This window comes from Drosophila gunungcola, unplaced genomic scaffold (genome assembly GCF_025200985.1).
Source record: "Drosophila gunungcola strain Sukarami unplaced genomic scaffold, Dgunungcola_SK_2 000001F, whole genome shotgun sequence".
In the NCBI taxonomy this organism is placed as follows: Eukaryota; Metazoa; Arthropoda; class Insecta; order Diptera; family Drosophilidae; genus Drosophila; species Drosophila gunungcola.
The window spans coordinates 3,644,452-3,660,183 of NW_026453197.1; the positions used below are offsets into that span (position 1 = coordinate 3,644,452).

At 41.1% G+C, this 15,732-nt stretch overlaps 2 protein-coding genes across 4 annotated transcripts in view; both read left to right on the forward strand.

The window, feature by feature from the left end:
* Positions 1 to 15,732, forward strand: part of LOC128261212 (E3 ubiquitin-protein ligase TRIM9) — an 83,891-nt gene that overhangs the window by 18,471 nt on the left and 49,688 nt on the right. The gene's annotated exons all lie outside the window — the stretch shown is intronic.
* LOC128261215 (uncharacterized) lies at positions 6,570 to 7,460 on the forward strand. Its single transcript, XM_052994789.1, has one exon. The coding sequence runs from the start codon at positions 6,701 to 6,703 to the stop codon at positions 7,310 to 7,312; it is 612 nt and encodes a 203-aa protein (XP_052850749.1). The 5' UTR covers positions 6,570 to 6,700; the 3' UTR covers positions 7,313 to 7,460.

The following is a 15,732-nucleotide window of genomic DNA, read 5'->3' on the forward strand; positions in this document are numbered from 1 at the left end:
ATGTTTTAAATTTATAAAAGTTCTTTGGCTGTATTAATTATACCTATTTGATTGATTGATTCTGACAGATTTCAACTCAGTTTTTAAGAAATATTTCGCTTGTTTGTAAAAAAACAGTTTTGTAGAATTTTTTTTATCATTACTTAAGGTATTTGTTACACTGTAATCAAAATTATTTTAATGGTGTGTCCACTTTTTAGTTTTCTCCATCAGAAGGCGAATTGATTTTTAGTTTAAACTAAAAAGTAAAGTATTTAGTTGCCTGGGGAAGTAAGGCATGACGTTTTAATTGAATTTACTCGTGTCACAGTAAATTTGAATATCATCATTGTCGTCGTTCGCAACTGAAACCGAAGCTCAGACGGCAAATGTTGTCAAGTCACTTTCCGACATGGTAAATTGCGGATGGGCCACGGCCCCCACCGCCCCTTTTAAGCGCTTTTAAATTTATTTACTAGCTGCTGTTGCTGTTTCTGAGTTTACCTCGAATGCAAAGGCAAAAAAGTCTAGACCCAGACGACACATAAATTGCCGGCATACGTGTGTGATGACAGGCGAACGAATGGATGAATGAATGAATGGACGGACGGACGGGCGGACGGACGGTGGGACGGTGGGACAGCGGTACGAACGGACGGAATGCAGACATAACATACATGCATGCATACATATAAACAGCCGTGTAACGGTGCCAGCAGCACCAACACAACGCCACAGACGTTGACAAATTGATTGCATTCTTTTTTTTTCTATGCCGACGACATCGCTGCACCACATGGCGTATGCGTTATATATGTATATACTTCCCTTTGGCTTCGCTTTTCCTAGGGCTGCTTTTAATTTGGTTAGATGCAGTTGATTGAGTTTTAAGTGCCGTTCTATGAAAACATTGCTGTTGCCTTTAATTAAAATGCAAAAAACAAAACACTATGAAATGTTTGCCAGGGTAAAACGAAGTTAAGACACTGCTGTTGGGCAAAGGATCATTTTTACAGGCAGAATATTGATTTGTTTATTTGCACAGTAAATGCCTGGATATGTGGTAGTTGCAATAAAAATACAATTATTTACTACCTTCAAATTCCATTAATATGTCTGCTCCAACCATTCTATTAAAACTCATTTTTAAAAAAGCCTCCTTATGTTTTTGACATGTTTTCACTCACAAAAAGAGATTCATTCAAAGCAAAATACCGCCCCCGATTTTTATTTAATACATCATTAATAATTTATAAATGAGTGCACATCTTGGAGAGTACAAAATGAAGGAACTCAAGGACTTCTTTCGACTGAATTCACAATTGAAAAGTACTCGAGCAGGCAAAAGAAAAATCTGCTAAACTGTATGATTAATTCATTATTTATTTATGACATTTACAGATGGCGTGTTAAAATAGAAAGCGAACTCCTGATGAATGTATAGAAAGTCCTTTTAGGTGTAATGCCTCCTATGCGAATGAAGATGCCAGCAACGCCCTCTGTCAAAAGAGAAAGAAAAGCGTAATTTTCTCGGCCTTGCACGCATCATCTGTCAGGGGGGAAGGGGGGAGGAGGGGGTGATCCCCACCCACCACCCCCTTGTTCATGTTAATGTTATGCAAGCAGGAGTACCTACCCCAACCCCCCACAACACCCCACATAAATATGCATGGAAAATGCCTAAAAGTTAATTACCGTCAGCATTCTGAGTGGCGGCTGTGAGGAGAGGAGTGGAAAATGGGAGGAAGGGGCGTGTTCTATGGGCGTTGATTTTAATTTATGGCAGACAAACTTTTCTCCACCCCAAAAGCATTGTGGGATCTATGTGTGAGGTGGTAATTTAATATTCATGACCGTGTTAAAATCAATGCAAAAGACGAAGACGAGGCAGTAAATGCTACTGGTCTCCGGGTCTATGGCAATCTAATTAGCAATATTTTATATTAACGACCTGGCTGCTAATTTTAATTGAAATTCTATGCTTCCTTCTATCTTAATTTTTTTGCGGCTCTCAGCTTCCTATCCATGTCGGGCATAAATCTCGGCTTACCCTTTTCCAACTCGGCCCCGAGGAGTCTGCCAATAATTACCCTCATCAAATTGGTGTACTTCAACTTTAAAGAGCTAAAAATTATTTAGTCTGTGCGGGTGCTTGGGACTTGTTAGGACCCATATAAAACATATGAGAGATTCTGGGAAAAAGTGTTAAGTGAAAGTGCTCGAAGGGGAGAACATTTAAATTGAATACCCTATGAAATATATTATATATGAGTAATGGCTTAATATTCAATAAATGTATGAGAAATATAAAGCCACAAAAATAACCAATGATTTAAAATTACTTCTTAAAATCAGAATAGATTATTAATATTAATAGATAAGTTGGTTTACAAGTAAGGAATGCCATTTTTAGCGTAACACTCTGTTTTTTCTTCCCATGTTTCTTTGCTCTTTTTGTTTGCGTAATTCCTTCACACACATATTATCCTGTGTACTTCATGACCCACACACACACTTTAATATTACCATTATGCCGTTTGACATTTGCATTTCAAATGATTCTGCTTGTTGACTTTAATTAGCTGAGATTTGTTGCTGCTCTCCCTCCTTTTTGCCCACATACTAATAGCTTTTCCCCGTTCCTTTTAAAAACCAAAGGAGAAGCTTTCCCAGGTTCCTTTACCAGTGATTGAGCCAAAGGACTAAGCTCTGTTATTTACCTTCCATTTGCATAGTTGCGAGTTCCCCGAAACGAGATGGAAAAAACATTGGAAAATGGTGCTCTTTCCCCTTCGGCAACTTTTCCGTTTTGGTCATGGAAGGTCTCATTACCAGAGCAACAACCACAGCGAATCGATTTCCTGGACGGGTTTACCAACACACCGCTTTCCCGGGGCCAAGCTCATACAGGTGGAAAATGCGCAAAAATTCATTGTGCAGAAAAAGTTTTCCTTTAAAAAAAAACCGAGGATGGGAGTGAGAGACATCACCTGCCATCGGCTGTTGCTTTTTGCGTTTTGCTTTTCGATAGGGGCGTGTTCGTGGAAAAGTGTATTAAAATGTAAGGAAACGCTGTCTTCGTTTTTCATACCTCTCTTCCAGCTGTGCTTAGCTGCTTGGAAACAAACAAGGGGGACACCCAGCCCCAAACACCCCCATTTTCTCCCATTTTCCCCCGCCAAATAGCCCGGGGAGTTTCCTCTTTCCCGACTTTGCGGCTTGCCGCTTGGCTATAAAATTCTTTAAAATTAAGCATTAAATATTTAAATTCAAATTGTTTCAGCCAAAAATGAAATGAACATTTCGTTGGGCTTTAATGCACAGCCAGAATTTATATATACTTTTTTCCGTTTCTATTTAAATTTGCATTTTATTGCAATTTGTTTGATATTTGCCGTTGCTCTGCTCTAGCACATAAATTCTTGTTTTATTTTATGTTATTTTATGCATTTGCCTTTTATTGCCCTCCCCCTGGCCATTTTTTTCAGGCAAAGTCAGCTCCTTCAGCCCGCCGAAGGTATATGGTATCTCTGCCCATCCCGGCTTTTTGTTCCGGCTCACCAAATGATAATTTATGCAAATGTCTGTAGTCGGTGCCCCGTGTAAGAAGACAAAAAATCGCTGAGGGTTGCAACAAAAAGCCTCCCGATTCCGAGCAGCGGATCCATATCCATTTTCCATTTTCATTTTCATTCCCATTTCCATTCTAGTTTGCTTTTCGGCTGCCTCTTTGTGCTGACATGCTTTTGTCATTTATTTTGTTTATCTCCTTTGCACTGTGCTTTTTGCATGTAACAAAATATTATTATGTTTCGGCCGTTTTTAGCTGATCCAAGCGCTTGTTTGGGGCCAGTAAATCACAAAAAGTCGGGTTTTCGGTCCTAACCTTTTGCGGACATTCTTTTCTGCAGTTGAGTAATGAGCTGCTTATCGAGAGGCCAAAAGGTAAAACTCTCCTTGTTGCCGAAAGTTAATGATATGGCTTCATTTTCTATGAGGAATCAGGGATCTTATAAATGGGAGTCCTGCAGACATTAGAGTTGTTTTTTTGCACAAATTGGTTTTACACCTATCGATTTTTAGTGTTCATAACTTTAATGTTTACTTTAAGTGTGTAGATATTTATTGATCTCCTTAGGTTTATTTAAAATTGCCATGTTAGAACTTCGGAAATATTCATTTACTTGCCTTTGCCTTTTACTCTATTACTTCAGAAGCCTTTGCTGGAAAGTATTCATGGGGTCTTTTCACTTTCACCCAGCATACCAGCATCTATCGATGGCACTTTGCCAAATTCTTGCATTAGTTTCGTTTACTTTTCAATTGCTTCGGCATTTTCCTCTTTCGTTACCATGGCACAACTCTCCACTGCACTAAGTAGCCAATTGACAACTACAAATTGAACATTTATTCTCCAACTGCAGCTCAAAGGGCAAGTGTCGAAGGCGGGGGAGGGTGACATGTTTTACATAGACATATAGTGGGGCACGAAGGACTCAAGTGGTCGGTCATCAGACTGGCAAAGTGAACAACTAACTGAGAAGATGTTTGAGCAGCTAAAATAATAGAATTTTCCCCTAAATTTGGCCAAAGATGCCTCTCTAAACCAAATAGGAAAACGAGACGCCACGGAGTTGCTCCAGGTCCCTATGCAAATGTCTAAGACATGGGTGGATGGCTATTACAGTCATCGTCGTCGTCATCGTTCTTGAAGTTTCCTCCCTCTAGCGACGCATACCAGGATACATCCCGATTCCATTTGTTTATTTGTTTACTTTTTGCCATTTGCCTGCATGCGAGTTTCCCTCTACTTTGTCAGAGTTTTTCCCCTCCTCGTTCCTTCTGTATTTTTGTAGTCGTCATTACTTTTTTGGCTTTTTTGCTCCTTAGCCATGAATATTTTCATATTTTCATGTGACCACTTTGGGCTTCTGCCGGCATTTGACTGACTGCGACTACTTATTCCACTCTTTCCTGCCTTATCCTGGCAATTGTGAGCAAAACTTTCGGCTGCTGCTGCTGCTGCTGTTGCCTTTCTTTCCTCGGAGGTCGCATGTGTAGGACCGTGTTATTTAATAGGCTTTTGTGACTTGGAAGACGAGCACCAAATGGCTGGGTATACGGCACAGTGGAAGAATTCGTTAAGAATAAAACTTCAGTTCATTTCTTGTTTTCCAACAGATTTATAATTTTTTCTTGCAAGATTAATTTTAAAGGTATTTATTTCTACATTGGAAACTTTCTTTCATATAATATAATTCCCAACTTAACATCATTGCAAATGGGTATCATGGACTGGTAAAAGAACAGTACTGTTGGTTGTGCTCTTGTTTCCAATAAAAACATGAAACGCATTCCACTGTCGAGAAACATCCTCTTTGCTATCACAGGACCCGTTGTCTCCCCCCTTCTCTTCAAATATATTTCCATCTCACCCTCGGTGTTTGTTTTGTCTGTCTGGAGTCCTCTGCCTTCTGGAGTCGCCTACATGTGTTTGCCCCTTGTCGTCTTCCTCGCAACCCCTTGGAGCCTCAAACCTAACCGCAACCGCTTTCCTTTCTGCTTCCGTTTGTTTGCACAGTGGCTGCTGTTTTGGTAATGCGTTCAGATTATTAAACATATTTTCTGATGCCTGACAAATGGCAGGACAAACGGTGGCAAGACATTCGACGTGCGTTGCAGAATATTAACGGTAGAGTTTGCGCAATTAAAGGAAAGCAAGTTACTTTAAGTGTTCGATAAAAAGCAGGAACAGAAGCTGGCTTGTAGGCAATCGTAAGTAGGTCAGGCCATTAAAATTGCCACACCAGGCGAAACGCAAACACACTCGGGATACACCCCCGATGGAGATTTATGGGGGAGCAGGACTACTGTAGCCTATATGGTTTCCTGCTCCTTGTTTAATCGTTAGAGGAATTCATGGTTTGTTTCTGGTTTTTCCCTTCGCAGTTGGCACAAGTTTTCCCGTGCGTCGACATACGAAAGGGAGAATATGTGTGTGTGTGTTCTCCAACCCGAAACACACGAACTTGCAACTCGACCATAGAGGAAGCCACCTGCCGCCGACAAGCATACACACTTTGGTTAACTCGACTCGCCCGAATCTCGCTTTCAGAAGTTGCTGCTAAATGCTTTCTGATTGTTATTTTTCGTGTTTTCCTCGGCTCTCTCCCCTGTCGCCTCCTCGATGTTTCTGCGAAATTACAATTATTACACGGACCCAAACTCAAGTTTTCCACTTCTTGCAGTTTGCTTCTGCCTCAGCTACTTGCCCTAAACTTTGGTTTTAGCCGCTCCAAATGCAAAATCCTGTAATGTAGGCGTGTTTAACACAAACTTAAGTTGTTCGTAATGACTTTGTAGCAAGTTCATTGGGGATGGGATCGGATGGAGAGAAAGCAGGACGTAGATTTGGAAGAAACAGGAACTTGAGAGGGTCTGCTTAAAGCTGCTGGCATTTAATGAAAAAAGTTTGCCATTTGAAGGGGACAAATGACAAAATGATGCGACATAAAACATTAAAAGAGAGTTTTAAAAAAAAACATAAATTACAATTGAAATCAAAAGACAAAGATCATAAAGGGCTTATATACATACTTTGTTTGGGCTTGCTTTGCTTTGCTTTTCTCCTCGTCAGCCTAGAAACTAGTTTTAAAAAATTTCAAAATTGAAATAGTGACTCAAATCTAATCAGTAACTTCCTAATCGCTAAGTAAACACCATGGAGGATGACCTGGAGTTTCTCATCAATGCCCTGTCAGTGCCGAATACTCCTCTAACCGAGCCGTATGATGAGAATCAGCTGCTGGACATGCGTGAGTCCTTCAAGACGCTGCAGAGGCTCCTTCGACGCAGCTCCTTGCCCGTGGAGGAGAGTCTGCCCTACATGCCGAGATCAAAGGCCGGAGGATATACAGACAGGCTGGAGGAAAGGGCGCTAGTATCCATGTTGGCCCTTACGACAGATTTCGAGAAGATCAGCGATCTTAGTAGTGGTCACCAGGTGTGGAACTCGGCGCAGAGTGGAGCCCACTCGTCGCCCATTATTTCGGAGTGCGGTCTGCGGGATCGGGATCGAGATCGGGATCTGGACAACAGTTCATGGGGCGAGAGTCCTAATATTGGAGACATGGCGCTGGTGCCCTACGAGGAACTCTGCAATGAGCGGAGTAGCTCCAACACCACGATCACCGGCCAGTCCTTCTCCTCGTCGGGCATCTCGATTAGCATTCCCGTAAGGTTGGTCTGGAACAACGACGAGTACAAGTCGGAGACAACGGACAGCGAAACCACCATTAAGCCCGATGGATGTCGGTACACTATCCGAAATTAGGCTCTCATAACTCTTGATCGGCATGGTAGTCAAAATTTTAAATATCCCTAGTTAATAGGGAAAAAGTTTTCAAGCTTTAGGTAATATTTCAATACGTAGGTTCATATATTTTTGAGTAAATGGTAAATAAAACGTAAATGCACCCTTACTGAGATATTTTATTTGTAACAGAATATTTCAGAAAGCTTTTAAGAGCTTTCCGCTTGGTGAGACCTCACCAACATACCCTCAGCATGTGAAGCGCCTCTCTATGCGCTTCTCAACATGTTAACGTGCGAGGTGGGTGGTACTAGGAGATCACGGATCAACGTCATCAAATTAGAACGCATGACATGACCCCAGACACAGTTTTAATGAGTGGGCATACCGACATGGGCATCTGCCTGTGACCCCCTGCTTAACCCATGCTGGCCACTCTCAACGGCAGCAATAGAACTTGTAAAAGTGATTAAAACGGAAATTTAATTGAAATGCGCACATTTGCGTAGGCATTTGCCCATTTCCGTTTGACTGGGCACGCAAACCACTCTCGGATGCTCAGGTACTGGCACATAGAATGCCCAATGTTTGTCTACTAACAAATGGCCGGTGGTTATTTTGCATAGAAGTCCTACGTGTGGTGGATGGGTTGAGATCGGGAGATATATTTTTGAATTCTGCGTTCCTGTGTGTAATTTCAATATTTCTGGCGGTGTTTGCGTGCGTGTGGCAATTTCCTCGACTGCCGAAAAATCTAATTTAATTTTGTATGAAATTTGCTTTCTGTCCGATTCCATTGCCGTTTTCATTTATATTGGAATGTTCGCTGGGGACTGTTTTGAACAGGTGAGGCCTTCGAGCAATTTGCTTTCGCTTTTCCTGCCTTTGATTTTTCCGTTCGTTTGTGTGTACTTTGTGAGTGTTTGACGGCTCCTGTCAAATTTAGAGTGGGCGTGGGGAACCTGTGCTCGTTTATGACCATTTATTGTTATGCATATTAAGCGTTGGCATGTACGAAATGGAATGCCAGAAAAGGAGTCGGCAAATGCAATAAAAACGTTGTATGTTAGCAATTAGTTTAATGGTCGATCTGAAGGAGGGATAAGAATTCCTTGAAGAAGGGAGGGAATGAATGCTTTTGGGTTTCTTTGATTGCATTTAATGGCCTGCAGTATGTTTCCATTGGCAATACTACCAGACAGTGTCTGAAACGAAAGCTATTATGTTGATGCTATGTATGCGCTTTTCTATGCGCTTCTCAATGTGTTTACTTTATGGTAGCTTTTTTAAAGGCACTATTTATTCAATTCCAGACCCTATGTTTCGCTTTCATCCATTTAGTCAGCTCTTTTCATTCAATTCGCCTTACACTCTCGCACTCCCGACTTAACCCTCCACTGCCCGCGACTCTGCTGTTTGCTAGTCTCACTCTTGTGGGGCGTGTAATTGCAAATCCAATTAATTTACGAACTAGTCGCAGCAAATGTGCTACTAAGTAAGACATAAATAGCACAAGACCCGACTCGGATGCTCCCCATTTGGCATTCGCATCCAGCAAATGCCTGGGCTTGTGTTCCAGAATTTAAAGCGTCTCGTGTTGGACTCAAGTGGGGATTCTCCTTTGGTCTGGGCTGAAGAGGTTCGAGTGTTTGACGCCGTTTTTGGAAGTGCTTCGTGTGCTCAGGTTGACAAATGCACAACAATTAAGGGAGTAGTTCTTGGGAATTTATGCTGACGAAGATGACACCCGGGGCTGTCATGGAAATTGAAAAGCGAGTCTCCTCACTCCCCCAGATCATTTCGGGTAGATGAACATCCATTTCGCTTTAATGCTTCCGTGGCGAGCATTAAAAACCTGAGGAAGAGAAATTATGCTAATAAATCGCAGCGACACGTGTCGTTGTACTCTCTTCTTAGTCCCTTTCCCTGCTAATGGACATGCGCCACGAAATATGCATTGAGTATTTTTCAAACTGCCACATTGTTGCACTGCTCCGCATTATTATGAACTCCTGCACGTGGTGTTTACACATCATTTACATAAAACGAGCAACAACTTTTTGCAATTTCTTAACGAACAACGAAAGGAAAACCGGCCCAACAAAGTTGTTAATTATACTTGACTGGCCCGTCGTTTTTCCTTTTTTTTCCTTTTTATTTTTTCTTTTACAAAAATATAGAAAATGGTATTTGGCCCGGTGCTTTGCTCACTCAGCCTTTGATAATGAAAGAGGGGGTTGGGATTTGGATTTGCCAGGACCTGCCCGCTTATGACGTGCTGTAAGAAACCATTAATCAAAGCTGCATCGCCTGGGCGAGTCTAGCACGGCAGTTTTACATACATTTTTTATTCCTTATCCGGAACGGGCTCGTTTAACGACTCCAAATGGGAAGTTCTTTTTACCAATGTCGATGTCGGTTGGTCGGTTGGTCGGCTCTTCGGTCGCGTGCGGATCACTTAGCTGGCAGTGCGGCCCTGAAACGGTTGCCCAGATTAAACAATTTGAGGGCGAGCGGAAAAAATGTGTATTGCCTAATTGTAGTAATTAATGAGTTTAGTTTACAGTTCTGATGAGCTATGACCCACGAATTGTGGGGGCAGGCGAAAATATGCAATGATTAATGGCGATGTATACTATATGTTAAAGATTTTGGGAAATGTTAGCAGTCGGATAAGTGGTGCGGAAATAAATAATTAAGTGGAGGGGTCAACTATATATATTGTTTTGAGGTATCTAAAAAAATAATTAAACGATCTATAATTTGCAAAATATATATTTATAATATAAGTCCTTTACCTATAGAAATACATAAATAAATAAAGTGGATATGTAAAACTCAATAATTTTTTCAATTTTTTAAAGGTACGGGAAACTAAAAGTTGTAGTATATAAAAAGTTTACCAAAGGAAAGAAAATATTCTAAAATACTAAAGGCAGCTTTTAAAGAAAGAAATTAAGTAATATTATATATATATATATATAATAATATAATATATATATATATATATATTAATTAAGTAATATTTAAAATCTTTTAAAATTGTAATTCTGTCAGGAGGAACTCTCCCATATACTTTGAGCTGTCTGGAAAGAGCTTCCTGCTGAAAAGGTGCAGTCCAAAAATTTAATTACATGCCCCAGCGAATCGTAAATAAACCGAGAATCCACTGACAATGCCCAGTTGCAGATACTGCAAACAAATATTTTTAATAAGTGGATGGCCCGAAGGGTTTTTATCATACACGTGGCTAGTAGTCCCGGCAACCTTGGGTCCTGGGTTCAGTTGGGCATTTTTCCAGAAATTGCAATAAATCGTATGGCTGAGCAATTGCGCTGCGGACGAGTAATTTATAAATACTTGTCCCGTTCTCCAAACTGCCGCTAAACAGAAAATCCTTTATTTTCCGATGATGGTGATGGTGATGGTGATGGTGCTGTTGAGCCAAACTAATTTCCCGGACAAACATGAAACGGCCCCGGTTGCATCCCCCTGACAAAAACGCACCCCTCGGAAAATGGCAGAAGAAGGGAGTGGATGCGATTGAAGGTGTGTGTACGTGGATCGCTTTCAAGTCCGCTTTCCGTCTGCGAGATTTTCGGTGGTGGCTGCGTTGCCATGGTGGGTGCTTTCCCAGTGACTTTTCCCTATTGCGAAAGTCGCCTTTTTTCCAGGTCGCTTAGTTAATTTCCACTGCAGCGCAACTCGGAGCGGTGCATTCAAAATTAAATCCTCGACGGGCTATTTGTCATTTTTGACAGTTCAAACTGCTCGAAGGGAGGGAGCTCGACTTTTGCGCAGAAATTACGGCTTATGGTGGCACATTTATTTCCCTCTTCTGTTCCTGAACTTTATATTCCCACTGCGTCGCAGCTTCTGTTGTCAACGCGATCTGCTGTTGTTGTTTGTAATTAGAGCTATCAGAAAATATTGAAATAGCTTGGCAAAGAATTTCGGAAGTTTTAAAGTAAAATTTGAGATGAGCCACTGAGGGAGGATAACTTAAGCTTTCAGTTACTCTATTTTATTCGGCAAATTATAAAGCAGAATGGAACGAACGTACACTTTTCTTTTCTAGTGAACCAGTAACGAGTTTTAAATTCGTTAAGTAACGAAAGATTCTCAGATCGAATGCCTCAATACTTTGTCTCGAAACCTTTCTCATTCACATAAATCTCTGTTTACCCCCTTAAATTCAAAATATTTGCTTTTTAATCTGATCACACAACCGATTCGGCAAAAACAAAATACGCAACTCGAATGTTCCCAGAGGGCGTTTGGAGATTAAAATCAAATCATCTCGTAAATTGCCACAACTCTTTTCTGCCCATTCTGCGTTCAGCAGACAAATCCGGCACCAAGGATATTAACGCCTTAGTCCGCTTAATGTGCCCCGTTCCCAGGACCATCCCCTCTGCCTAGACTGAGCTAAACATAAATCATCAAATATAATAGACCAGGCAGACATAAAAAAAACGAAATTGAAAACGAAATTTGCATTCAGCGCACATGACGAAATTCGCCTTAAAGTACATAACAATCAAAAATTATGGTTTTATGGGGCCGATAGAAGGGTTCCTTCTTCGCCGGGATTAAATATTTTGGGGTGAATGGAATCCTGGCAACAGTTGCGAATCGAATCGAACGGCAGCCACAAATGGGAGCGAACTCCCATTGTCAGTTTTTGAGTGGGGTGACTTCCCCCCATTAAAAAGTTTTGTCAAGTTAAATTACCAAAAATTGCAAATTGCAAATTGCTTGGATTAAACACGACGGCGAACAGGGACAAGGACATGGCCACTTTCACTTCCTGCCGGCCATTGTGTGGCCAAAGGATTTCATACACTCAATATAATTAAGGGCTCGAGCCTTGGGCCTCCGAAAACTTTGTGTCCAGGCAACAATTTTGGCAGTGCGGCCGGCCATTGTGTGGCCCTGGTTCTTGGCCAGAGAATTTGTCGCCGGGCATTCTGAATTGTATGTTAAATTAAATTTTACCACAGAGACCAGTCTGGCCAAGTCATTGAGCCTGGCAGTCCTTACTCCTGCTTCTGTGGCTGGATGGGATTGGTTGGTTGGTCGGCTTGCGGCATTAAGTTGTCAGTTTGTTGAGCTTGACAGATTTTTCATTTGCCGACTGGGGGTAGAAGTTTGTTTGCCCTGTGTGTTCCAGGTTCCAGGTCATAGATAGGCATATGGAGTTAATAGAACAGGACAACTTTTCGTTCGCAGGGAGAAGTTGGTTTCGTACAAATAAACCATGCTCTTGGGGATTTCATTTTAAATAAAAACCTTAAATTATATTTAAATTCTCTTTCTAATCGTATGCCTTGTCTTTTATTGCAGGTAATTGTCTTCATCTGCTCAGAACCTAAATTATGTGCGTAAGTTAAAATGTCTCAAGTGGCACAGTTCACTGCAATCAACCGACTGTTGTTACTTTCCTATAAATCAATAAAACAATGACAGAGCCTCTCAGAAGTGGCTCCTTCGAGGGCCTTACTTCATGTGGCAGACCTGAAAGTGCTCTGCAATATATCACTTGACTATTCGCTTGATTGTCATCGTTTAAACGGCCAGCGGAGCATTTCATTTAACTGCCTTCCCGGCCGACGGTGCGTATACGTATTGCGAGTAGCGTACTCCCTCCACAGCACTTACTTATTGTAGTTGTGGTGATGGCGGTATACTTGCGTATATGTGGAATTGATGTCGAGTGCGGTCGCCAAGGAATAGGAGGCAGCGGATCCATTTAATAGGCGCACATGAGACTCCCGACACATAAAAACCAATTTCGCGTAAGTGATAAAAATGCAATGAGCATTCGCCTCCAAGTCCCACACGATTGGGATTCTGATTGCGATTGGGATGATCATAATGACGATGACAATCATCAGCTGCCGAGGCAGACGCCTATGAATTAAATTTACGATGGCACAGAAGTAGTTTTGACACATATATCTTAAAGAACATCGTGGCGCCATAAAAATCTGTGGCCAGCCTTAAATGGGAAACACTAGAGGGGAACATAGCAATGAACACTGCCTGTTTTCCTTTTAATTGTTTAATTCGAATGCCGACATCAGCAAGAGGCAGGCAAAAGATTACAGCTGGAGATGAGCTAGTGTTCTAGAAATATGAGTGACTGCAGTGATGGGACTTTGACGTTTTATTTATATTGTTATTTTATTTTATGTAATAAAATCTAAAATGATTTTTACGACATTTGCTCCTTATAAAATAGTGAGCTAACTTGTTAATGCTTTAATTTACATTTAAATATATTTCTTTTGAACATATATTGCTTACCAAAAAAAATTTGGGTTAAGTTCTGCATGATTTCGAATATTGCAAGGCAATAAAAATAGGTCACACAAAATAAACGTGTTCAAGAGAGGTGTTCAATCCTTTTACTTTTATTTTGATATAGCTTATAACTTTGGATCTTTAATATATATTTTATTGCAAAAATTTTACTTTACTGCAAGAATAACAAACCTTTTGAAACATTTTCTAATCAAATTTATTTAAAGTATTGTCTAAGACCTTTCATCTATTTTATCGATGTATTCTCCCCGATTGTCGTGAGTATCACGCTGTCATGGCTAGGAATGCTTCGCCTTTCCATCCTATGCAGCTTTCAATCATCATCAATTTCACATAAAAGTGTCGCCCACACGACGCAACTCGCAGACGTTTTTCCCCCTGAAATCCCCCATCCCGCAGCAATATACTCGTGGTAGTCTGCCTTTGGCGACATAATGACGAGATCATATCGACAACAGGCAGTCAGAGTCTCGGAGTCGTGGCTTTTTATTTTCTGCTGCTAGTGCTGCTGCTGCTGCTGGCTTTTGTGTAATCGTGAGAGCCTTGTCATTGTCATTGCGAAGTTGCCTGTCTGCTGTGCACTTTTCAAGTTCAATTTCAATCCCAGCTCTTTCCTTTTCCACTTGCAAATCAATCTGGTGGACAGAGGACACAGAGATGGTCAGCCAGCCATTCAACCATCCAGCCAGTCAGCCAGTCAGTCAGTCAGTTAGTCAATCAGTCAGTTAGACATGGCAAATGACCGGCAGCTCGGTTTATTGTGCAGAGCCTGTCATATTTCCTGTCTGCAAAGTGTTGGCGAAAGTTTTATGGCCCTTTGATAGTTCCCATTGATAAGGGCCATGTGCTGCAGGAGTTTATATGGCAGGAAATCTCACGGCAGACCTGAGAAATTGATGAGTCTTGCGTAAAGTTTTCAAAGTGATTTGTGCAATGTTTCGCACATGCTAGTTATGTATCCGGTTATGAGCATTTGGTGTTTACTAAATATCAGACTATTCAAAATACATTTTCGTGGTATTTAGCATTTATGGACTAATTAATTAATTACTTAAAGGTGGTTTGAAAAGAAATTCAAATAGCTAAGGGATATTGATTTGTTACATAAGGTTGATTTAAACTTAAGCCGCCAGTGCTCCAAAATCTGTAGTTTTTAAGAGTTAATTTCTAATCTTTAGTTGATTATAGTCAAGATTTTAGTTTAAGTTAAAACTTAGTCGGAAGAGAATTTTGTGAATGGTTTTAGAACTTTGTTAAATTAAGCATTACTGTTTTCTCCAACAGTATTTATATTTATATTTACTTATAAAAAAAAATATTCTATCCACTTAACATTATTTGGAACTAAGCATTATAAGAAGTACCTTGAGACAAATACATATTTTTGAAATTGAACTTTTAAGATGCCATTGCTAGGTAACAGAACTTGACTGCTGAAATAATCTGGCCCACATTACAGAATAGAATAAGCTGCCTTAAGGAACATTCGTCTTATTGGCGAATTCGATGTTACATCGTGACGCAATCCACGCCTCGGGCCGCAGACAACTGTCAGCAAATTCCCGGCCAACTCTGAGCCCTAACAACTATAATTACCCGGCCGACAATCAATCCCCTCATTGGATGGCTCAATCGAAGGCGACTCAAGGCGCTGCCAATTCCGCAATCGATAGAGCTTTACAGGGAAAGTGACACATTTGTGGAAACATTGAAATAAATTCGGATTCGAGTACTTTTTGGCCCGCGGCGAAGGGCGTGTGTTTTACGCTGGTGTAATTGAAATTGACATATTTCATTGTCGCAACGGTGCTGCAATCCCAATTGCCAAAGTAAATTTTCAATTTTCATCAAATATTTTCTGTTGGCAGGGGCGAGAAGCGTTAGCTTCGCATTGATTTGCTTTGATTTCGGGATGAGGCTGGGATTTTGATTTCCATTTCAACGCCCGCTGTCAGCGCTTCTGGCCTTTATTTACCATTTCGCTTTGTTGTAAGCCGCCGCAGGGGGCGGCTGAGGAGAAAGGGGGCGTGGGCTTAGGCCTGTAGCTTTGTCTGAGTGTCCGTCCGTCACTTTGCCCACTTTTCTCCCCCGCCCCCCCCAACTTTTTGTGCGTC